The sequence below is a fragment of the Quercus suber genome, unplaced genomic scaffold (genome assembly GCF_002906115.3).
Source record: "Quercus suber isolate HL8 unplaced genomic scaffold, Cork oak 2.0 scaffold_568, whole genome shotgun sequence".
Taxonomy (NCBI): Eukaryota; Viridiplantae; Streptophyta; class Magnoliopsida; order Fagales; family Fagaceae; genus Quercus; species Quercus suber.
Genome location: NW_027070013.1, coordinates 128,627 through 139,406, shown reverse-complemented (window position 1 = coordinate 139,406; position 10,780 = coordinate 128,627). Strand labels below are relative to the sequence as shown.

The following is a 10,780-nucleotide window of genomic DNA, read 5'->3' as shown; positions in this document are numbered from 1 at the left end:
ACGAAAATAGGAAAATTTTCTTTAGTTTTGAGTTTTGAGACATATATAAAGAAAAGGTTTTTGGGTGCTACGACAACGAAGAGTGTTGCATTCAAGAGAATCAAGACGAGTAAAGATATCAAGTAAGTTTTTGTATTAATTTGTAGAGTGAATATATTATTGTATTTGGAGTAGATCTTAAATTAGACATAAACTTAAAAAGAGATATTTTAATATTGAATTTATTTGGAGTTTGTTTTGTAATTTTTTCTTTTAAGAAAATTAATAAATTTTTCACATAAATATTTATGTTTTTCTATGTGAATGATATGATGACTAGATAAATTTGACAATACTTATTTTTTTTTACATTGACTAAAATTATTAATTGATTTTTTTGAATTCACACAAAACTAGTCTAGATTAGGAGCCAACCAAATAGGCTTAATTTTCAGTATTGCTAATTATTGCCAATAGGCCTATGACATGTGATTTGCGGAGCTGATTCAAAGTGTGTCTTCTATGTAGATATGTCACTAGTGAGTAGTGAGATTGCTAAACCAACCAAATTTAATAGTAAAAGACAGGATGCGGTTAACGAACCTTTTAAACTAATGAATAAAACTGACACTTTAAAAACCATCTCACGGGTAAAGAGGTTTATATCTCAACTAATAGTCTAATACTTCTTATTGTTTTTAACGAAAATGTTCAAAATTTAAATTTCCTCTAAATCATCAATCACAAAGAAGTAATTACATGGGACTTCTTCACAAAGTGCTATCAAATAATATGTCTCGTCAATCAATATACGACCACTCACCATTAGATTTATAATACCCATAAATTTTAGTTTGTAACTTGTGGCGGGCAAAAAGTAGAACAGAAACATTAAGTAGGTGTTAATCATATCACTGTTAGCTCACACAATTAATTTTTAGAGGTGGAATGCAAAGTAAATTTATAAGTACCCATTATGTGACAAGAGTTGATAGTTAGATCAGTTTCTAGTGTAAAGTGAATATATTCAATTGGAAAAAGCCTGAATGGGTAAGTGTTCATCCTTGGATTTGAGTCCGAGGAAAATGCTACAAGTGATCTCTCTCTCTCTCTCTCTCTCTCTCTCTCTCTCTCTCTCTCTCTCTCTCTCTCTCTCCAAAGAATCCTCCCTGGTCCAGGTGCTTCTTGGCTTGATATAGTCAGCCAAAAATGCATCTAGACTTTACATTTGTAGGGTTAGAATTAGATTTCCTTGATACTCGTCTCATCAAAGCCTTGCTAGAAGGCTTTACATTCAGGTTTGAGTTACATGAGCACTATTCTTTACATTCAGGTGTGAGTTACATGAGCACTATTTATGATCATTTCCTCATTAATGGCCAGTTAAGTGGTTGAAGTGCATTCAATGCGAAGAGGATGGCTGCTTTTCCTTCCTTTTTCTTCTCTTCCTCGTTCAGAGCCAAGTCACCATTTTTCTCCCTCGGGTTATGTCATGCTCCCTTCACTCCTGACTTTTGACTTTCCGAGGTTAGGTAGGAATCCTCGGTGTCCTTGTCAACTATAGTAGTTCAACCTCTTCACAAGTTAGATGAGTACTTTCCAAGGGCATGCCGCCAATATTCCGTGAAGTTCACCTCCTTAGAAATGCCCTTACCTATCCTATCAGCTGTTTTGGATTCTCACCCCCCCCCCCCCCACATAACTAATTCTCTTTCTAACAAAATATATTTTTAGATAAATTACCTTTAAAACTTTTATGAGAGTTTTGGTATATTAACATTTTCATTTAGGTGCGATCATATTAAGACTAATGTACCGAATCCCATCAGAACTCCACAATTATGTGTGTTTAGGTGAGAGTAGTACAAGGACAAGTGACCTCTTGGGAAGTCCTCATGTTGCACCCCTCTCTTTTACTTTCTCAACCAAAAAAAAAAAAAACTTTCAAAATGTTTCATTTGACTATTCTATTACGTTTTCTTTAACTCCATTAAAATAAAACTTACCCAATACTCTAAAGTTTAAATAAAATTATATAATACTAAAAATTTTAAACAAATTTTTTTCAAAATATTGAGATTTAAATTAAATATTTTTAAAGCTTAATATTTAAATAAAACATATCCAAAGCTCTAAGGTATAGAACTTATTTTTATATTTTATATAATATGGAAAGAAGGGTTTAAAATTTATAGGTTGTTTGAAACTTTTTTTTTTTTTCTTTTGGATACAAGGTAAAAATTTTACTCTACCATAATCTAAGTATATATGTGTGTAAAACTCCCTCCTAAAGACTTGAACCTGGTCTCTTACCCCCCACTCCCCACAAACACTTATAATTATAGAGTTACCATCGCGCCAAAGGTGTGCAGTAGTTTGAAGCCTCATTTATTTGGGCATGATTTAAGAAGTAATTTATGTTTCATGAAAAAACCATCTACTAATTAAATAGGATGGGTATGTTAGGGTCAATTATGTTAAGTGTTGGCAAATCTTTAGTCAAACTCTTTTTCATGTATTTAAGCTGTAAATTCTAGTGTCTAGAAGTAATTGAAAATTTACAATGAAAACACAAGAAACTGTTCAGAAAAGTGAGGGTTTTGTTGCCTTGACTGCTACCTCGATCGCACCTCAATCAATCGAGGTTCATTAAACCTCTACTCCAATCGACTGATCGAGCTTCATGATTTCCGTTTTCACAAGTTACAGCACATTGACCAAGTAACTTAGAAATCTGTGAACTAGAGTTTCAAAATATATTAAAACGTATTTTAGGTCAACATAACAATAGAGAGAACACCAAGCATAGAGGAGATCTTGCTGCAACACAATTCGTACGTAAGTTAATCAAGACAAGTATTAAGTAGAAATAAAACCTCTTTCATCTCATCAAGCTTAGTTTGTAGGGTAACTCAACGTGTGAATCACCCATAACTTGGCTCAAATACCAATTTTGACGTGAGGCATCTCACTTAATGAACAAAATCACAATATACGAGAGATACAATCGAATCTCTTCAAGAAAACTTCAAGTGAAATTAAAGTCAATAATAAAATTTGTCAACCTCTATTATACTAGTATTCAACATCAAACAAAATCTCCCACATGATTAAAGTCAGAATTCGAAGATTCCCTTCTCCACATGTTGACATGTTGTAAGCAATAACTTCACTAAGGACAGAAAATCCATTGTAAACTACACAACAGCTCACCATTTAACTATACTCAGATTTTTTTTTTTCCCTGAGAAAAAAAAAATGGAACTTCTCAACAACAAAAAAATTATTAAAAAAAAAAAAAAAAAAAAAGCTTTGATTCTGACTACGTGGTAGCAAACAAACCTTTTGTTAACATCTACAACCGTAGTTTTTTTTTTTTATATAATGATAACACGACAAGTAGTTTGCTTAACACAAATGGAACTCTGCTACAAACCAAAGATAATCTACTACTCCAATTGCAACTGACGCAGATGATGATTAAGCAAACAAAATCTACCTGTCTTTTGTTAATAATCTTGTCTTCTCTATTTTCAAAGTTTAATGAATCGAGCTTGACATGTACAAGACAAATCTTTTAATCGAGCTCCACATGTCTTTTCTTAATAATCATCTAGTTCTGCTGTATTTTCATAGTTTAATAAAATGTAGCTTGTCATGTACAAGACAAGCAGTCTTCTAGTTCATGAGAATTTAATTCCAAAGTACAGGCTGTGGATAGTTTCTTACCAAAAACATAGATATTGGCTTCAAATATTCATCAGTTAGCTTCATGTTCAAAATGGCCGCTCAATAACATATATCAGACTGGCATTGACGTGGATATTCATGGTGGTTTCTCTAGATATTTCCCTTACAGAAGACTTGTATATTCTCATAATTTGCTAATAACGAGCATATATAGAAAAACAACGAGATAATATGTTAATTTTAATTCAGATTAATTATTGTAACATAACAAGTTTGATTTTTAAAGCATTTTTCTCAATAAATGTTAACATTCTAATATATATATATATATATAACATTCTATTAACATCTTGAGCAGTTCAAGTTTTTCATGAAAAAATTTTCATCTATTATGTTTACATAATATTTTTAGCTCCCTCAAACATATATCCAATCCAATACATGATATAATTATTAACAAATAAAATGCTACCGTAAAGCCTTTAATGTTTTTGAGATTAAAGCCAATAAAGTTAGCCAATAATATTGCATGCAAGTCCTGAAAAATATCAGCACGTGTATACATGGCCAAGTTCACATTCATGTGCTCTAACAAAATTGTATTCAATCTCAGTAAAAGGCAGGTAAAGTTAGTAAAGATTTATCGAGAATCAAAAACTATTCATAAATGTCACAAATGATGACAAAAGAAGTGTCTATGATTGCTGATGAATAAACGCATTAAGCACTAAATATACTGCCGTCCTTATCTTAACCTCCTCCCATTGAACACTATAATTTGTCTTTTGCATTTTTTTATCCGTACGCGTATGGCTGAGTCAGAGCTCACTTTCTATATATAGAGTAATATCACCTATATTACTATCTTGCATTTTGTAGGAGACCCTCATCGTTAGGCATAAATCAATGGAGGGTGTGATTCAATGCTCTGCAAACTTTGTACCTTTGACACCTATAGGTTTCTTGGATAGAGCAGCCATTGTGTATGGTGATGAGGTTTCCATGGTTTATGGTACTGAGAAAACTACTTGGGGAGAAACACATGAACGATGCATCAAGCTTGCTTCGGCTTTGGTCCAACTGGGGATTTCTCGTGGTGATATTGTAAGTTTGACACTTTGGTCCTCAATTGCTTCACTCTTTTATGTCTCATGAAAATGGATATTGAATTACGTAATCAACTTTAATTAATCTATTGATGACTATAGTCTATCTTCAAAATTTTGGGACTAAGATTTAATAATTGTTGTTGCTATATATATATATATAGGAAAATGCTAATGAGTGCCTATAGAGCACAGATTAATAATCTATTTTAAAAAAATTTTGATACTACTTTTATGGAAAATAAAAAAAAACTGTCAAAATATTAATTATTTTTTTTTTCATTTCCAATAAAAAATTTCTTTAAATGGATTATTAACCAATACCCTAAAAGCACTCATTAGCATTTCTCATATATATATATATATATATATAAAGGATCAAGTTATATTTAATGTAACATTTTATTAACGTTACACCATTCAAAACCTTCATATTAAATTAATATTTTAAAATTTCCACCCTAGTATACTTAAAAAACAATGGGAGTAGATCATTATCTTGTCATTGTTACTATTGTACTTCTTATTTTTCTTAGAAACTATTATGTGTTTCATTTTTTTTTTTTCTTTTATAAGTATGATAGAATTTAATATATGATGTCCGCTTCAAGATAATTGTTTTTTTAACATTAAGCTAATACGTCAATTGATTTTTAGTGTAGGTATAGAGCTCAAATTATAAATCTCTTCTTAAATGATAAGATACTTTAACAATTAAATTAACTGGAACTCATATTATTATGTATATGTGCATGTGCATATATAATTATATATAGAATGACAAGATCAAATGTAACTTTTTATTAATGTTACACCTTTCAATACTTTCGTATTATATTAATATTTTAAAAATTCTATTCCTTGTACTTATAAGTCAATAGGAGAAAATTTTATTGTCAACGTTACTATTGTCCTTATTATCATTGGATACCCTATGAAATCTTTAACAAATTGAGTAATTTAATCTATAGTTAACTTCGATGCTTACTTCTTCTTTTTTTATGGTTAGAAATACCTAGCTGTCTATAATTTGAACCCCTACCCATAAGAGTTAAGACCCCTCAAACATTTTGTGCTAGGGGAGGTACCAACTCTCCCAAGAAGTGCGGTAGTTGATACTTACTATTGGAGATTATAAAGTTCGAAAGAAGCATTATTTTGTATTACTTTGGTAGATAACTTTGATGGGACGTGGTATCAAAAGTTATATATATATTAAATGGTTTCAAAACACCATGGACTAAGTTGATACAATTTTTCTCAAAAAAAAAAAAAAAATGTTGATACAATCAATAATTGAAAAACAAAATTTCTCCAACTCAACGTTCATAAAGTAAAATAGTAATTTGACCCCAAATATATATATATATATATATTAATTGACTTTTATAGTAGTGGAAGTCCTTTGATTCCCTCTTGGACTCGTTTACTAATTGGAGTGGCCTTGTGGTCATGCGTTTCACGCAAATTAGTACCCTTCAATAAGAGAGGCATCTTACTAACGTAGGATAGGATCCTTGTCACCGCAAGGAGACAATTTCCCTTATTCAAATAGATTTAAGATTCCTAGGATCTCATTGAATAATATAAAATCTTTTTGATAAACATTGAATAATAAAAAATCATTCAGAAATCATTTTATAATTCCTATGCTAAACTATATGTATACAATGTTTGGATTCTAGTGTATTACATAGATTAAGTGAAAGTTTAATCATGTGTATATAAGTTTACTCGTGAGTTTGTATCATTTGGTATCAAAGCTAAACACCAGTCGAGTAATCGAACGTAGCTCATTGAGTATAGGGTTAAATGAGTTGCGGCTTTATGATCAGATCTCTAGAAGCTAGATTAAAATAACTAAAAGGTGAATGGAGTCATCAAGAGAAGAAATTAAGGACTATCATCGGTCATGTTAATAAAGTGAGCCGTTATGGATGTCAGCGAAGAGCATGATAGTGATAGTATGTTATGATCATAGTATTCCACATGGATTTAGTGTAAATTTAACCATGTATATATAAACTCTTGGACACTCTCCCTTTCAAGCTAGTTTTCAAGATACATGTAAAGAAGTATAAACATAGATTAGTACAAGTACAATAGGCCCAATCAATATGGTCTCTGAGTGGAGACTAGTTTGTTTTGCTTTCACCATGAAATGAGAGAATCACGGGTCAAGATGCTAAAACCTATGTTGGAGTAGCGATCAATAAGGTCTCTAAGTGGAGACCATGGTAAGGGGTGCCTTTGATGTAGCAAAGAATGCTAAAAACGATAATGACATGAGTGAAACGTGGAGTTTCCATGAATTGACTTAGTTGGTAAACAGCATAGGAAATGTCAAGATGGATATTTATCCCAAAAAAAAATGTCAAACAAAAAACATAGCATGCATGTTTCATATATTAATACACAGTCACACACATGCGTACACATTATATAAACATGTGTCATCTTATAGTGATTGATTAGTTTCCTTTTCTTTCCCATCATAAATGTATGACCTTTATGAAATTCAAAAGCATTGTATAAATTATGATTTTGGTCCTTGAATTATGTGTTAAGTATCAATTTTATAATTGAACTATGATTATGTCAATATACAGGATTGAAAAGTTGAAAGATGCTCGATTTGTATTATTTGATAGCTAATTTTAATGGAAAATAAGATAAAAGTAATATATACTAAACCGTTAAAAACTTTATGAATAAGTTGATATGATCATCAATATTTTAAGAATAAATTGCTCTAACACAAAATCAATCATTGATTAATATATTAGAGTGACTTGTGTCCTGCTTTCACCTAAATTCTCACCCCTCAAAATGAGAAGAATCTTACCTAAGTCGGCATGACTTCATCAAGATCAATGTCACCACAATGACATAATTACCTTTACTCAATATATTTAAGCTTCTCCCCCACTAAGAGGTTCCTAGTATTGCGTTGAATAATCAAATCATTCGAAACTTTTGCTTGTCATTATATAATTTCTAGAAGCATGGCATGTACTCGTTTTACACCTAACAAAATGGACCCGAACCCGTTAATTCAACCCCATTCAAAGAGAATAACTCGACCCATTGAAAAACGGGTCAACCTGTATCGAACCCGTTTTTTAAAGAACTGAATTTTTAATAAAAATAAAATAAAATGCTTATTTTTTTATTTATTTAAAGATAAGATACAAATTTCGGCTTTCTTTTGTTCCAATTACTGGATTATAGTGATGAATTTTAAGTTTTATTATTGGTCCACGACATTTAAAATTTATAGTAATGATATGTTGTACCTAAAAATTTATGGTCTACAACTTTTTTTTTTCCATGCGTTTATGGTGATGATATCATTAGTAAATTATGGATTGTGTAAACTTAAAAATTTTGGTATTATTACCACACACTCTTGATGCGATAGTCACTCCACAAGTATAAGTGTGTGTGGGATGTGAAGGGTAAGAGCCGAAATTCAAGTCTTCATGAGGGAGTTTCACATACATGTATACTTATAGGTTAGGTTAGAGCTAGTAAAAATTCTATCTTGTATAAAAAATTAAAAAATAAAATAAATAAAAAAATAGAGGTCAACCCATAACCCAATTAACTTGATCAACTCAGCCTACTCACAAATGACCCATTTCTGACATGAACCCAATTAGCCCGGTCAGAACCAGCCAATTTGCCAAGTCTACTCATATGTGAATATGAATGCACAACCATGGTTGGGTACTGTGAGAAGAGAGCAAATTCAAAGTGATTTTACTATACATTTTTTTTTGGGGGGGGGGAGAAGACCATTGAGGTATTATTAATCTACTGGTAAATCAACCATTACAAAGGAATAGCAATCAAAAGGAGCATCCTCCATCCAAATTAAAAGAGGGAAAGAAAAAGTTGCTCTCCTAACTAAAGCATGCCCTACAGTATTGACTTGCCGATAAATATAAGAGAAAAAATAACTTTGTAAAGAGTTTACATGAACAAGACTGTCTCTTATCAAGTGACCATAAGCAGATGTAGAGCATCTCCCTGCTTGAGGAAGTTTATGGCTATTTCAGAGTCGCCCTCGAAGATAGATTGACTAATACCTATTATAGTTTCAGTTGGACAAGGTTGCTTGTCCTCAAAGGATAGATTTAGATCCAATGGGCTCTAATATCTCTAATAGACATCTTTGTTTTTGTTCTGTAAGCAGGTTGCGGCTTTTGCACCTAATGTTCCAGCACTCTATGAGCTACATTTTGGCGTTCCAATGGCTGGGGCAGTTATTTCTGCACTTAACACCAAGTTAGACTCAACCATGTTAGCCTTGTTATTGGAACAATTGGAGGCCAAAATTATTTTTGCATACCATGAGTTCCTTGAAGTTGTTCTTGGAGCATTAAACATAATTTCCGAGAGAGAAGGCAAACCACCCCCACTTGTTTTAATAGCTGAGTGTGATAAAAAATCATTCTCAATTGTTGAAGCAACCCCACCAGGTAGCCTGGACTACAATGACCTTCTTGCAATGGGACAAGCAGATTTTGAGATAATTAGACCCAAAAATGAATGTGATCCTATTTCAGTGAATTACACCTCTGGCTCAACTGGGATTCCTAAAGGAGCAATATATAGCCACAGAGCTGCCTATCTCAATTCAATAGCAACAATTTTTCGCATCAATGTGAGAGAAAAGCTTGTGTTTTTATGGACTGTTGACATGTTCCGCTGCAATGGGTGGTGTTTCCCTTGGGCAGTGGCTGCTCTTGGTGGCAGCAATATATGCCTCAGAAGTACTCTAACGGAAAAACTTATATTTGATGCAATTCTTGTTCACAAGGTATGATAAATTACTCAAACATTTCCTCCTTAATAAATGGGACTATTGACTAACACATGAAATTTCCAACTTTTTAAATGAAAGGTAGAACAGAGACAAGGTTAGGATATAGAAAAATTTAACTCGGATACAATGACAAATTACCTATTGTCCCAAAAATTTAAATTGTTAACAAAAGTTGAATTTAATCACTTAACCATTATTCTGACAGGTAACTCACTTGTGTGGTGCACCCATCATTTTAAACATACTAGCAAAGTCTCTTGCGAGGCCGTTGCCATTCAAAGTGGAAATTATTGTTGCTGGTCCATTACCACCACCCCAAGTTGTGACCAAGGTTATTGAATTAGGCTTCAATGTGAGCCATGGCTATGGTATGACAGAGGCTCTTGGCCCAGCCATTGTTACCCCATGTACACCCGAGTTGCAATATAGTTCAACCTTGGATGAACAAGCCAAAACAAAACGTCTTGAAGGGCTTCACAACCTTATAATGGATGGGGTCGATGTAAAAGATCCGAGTACTATGAAAAGCATAGCTCATGATGGGAAAACCATTGGTGAGGTAATGTTTAAAGGCAATACTATGATGTTGGGGTACTTTAAAAAACCAAAAGTAACTCAAGAAGCTTTTAGGGGTGGATGGTACCGTACAGGGGACCTTGCAATTAGACATCAAGATGGTTTTATAGAAATGAAAGACCGTGCAAAGGATATGATCATTTGTGGGGGTGGTGAGATTGTAAGCTCACTTGAAGTAGAGGTAGTGTTGCTAAGTCATCCAAAGGTGTTTGAAGCTGCTGTGGTGGGAACAAATAAGCCTTGTGCATTTGTGAAGTTGAAGGAGGGGTGTGATAATTGTGTGCCAGAAGAGATTATTGAGTTTTGTGGGGAGAGATTGCCAAAGTATATGGTTCCCCATAGTGTTGTTTTTGGGGATTTGCCAGTCAATTCAACTGGCAAGATACAAAAATTTGTTCTTAGAGAGAAGGCCAAGACCATGGGTATGCAGAATGGCTCTCTAAAATGAGCTCCATTGTTCCATTGTACAATGTTTGTTGCATGTGTGCTTGTTAGATGAAAATAAAGTAACTTGGTTGCTGTATGAATTATCAATTTATGCATAATTTACTAATAATGATTGAGGGGTGATTTTATTGAGGTAGATCGATTTGAAATG

General features: G+C 32.7%; 1 protein-coding gene and 1 pseudogene across 1 annotated transcript; both read left to right on the top strand.

The window, feature by feature from the left end:
- Nucleotides 1-1,767: 1,767 nt before the first annotated feature.
- LOC112036639 (5S ribosomal RNA) lies at nucleotides 1,768-1,886 on the top strand (annotated as a pseudogene).
- A 2,686-nt stretch (nucleotides 1,887-4,572) lies between these two features.
- LOC112008882 (probable CoA ligase CCL13) lies at nucleotides 4,573-10,780 on the top strand. Its single transcript, XM_024041246.2, has 3 exons — nucleotides 4,573-4,773; nucleotides 8,974-9,600; nucleotides 9,812-10,780. The coding sequence occupies exons 1-3, from the start codon at nucleotides 4,576-4,578 to the stop codon at nucleotides 10,628-10,630; spliced, it is 1,644 nt and encodes a 547-aa protein (XP_023897014.2). The 5' UTR covers nucleotides 4,573-4,575; the 3' UTR covers nucleotides 10,631-10,780.

Coding starts and splice junctions, on each gene's coding strand:
- LOC112008882 (XM_024041246.2), top strand. CDS start 4,576: ATGGAGGGTGTGATTCAATGCTCTGCAAACTTTGTACCTTTGACACCT. Junction 4,774..8,973: donor GGATTTCTCGTGGTGATATT/GTAAGTTTGACA, acceptor TTCTGTAAGCAG/GTTGCGGCTTTTGCACCTAA. Junction 9,601..9,811: donor ATGCAATTCTTGTTCACAAG/GTATGATAAATT, acceptor TTATTCTGACAG/GTAACTCACTTGTGTGGTGC.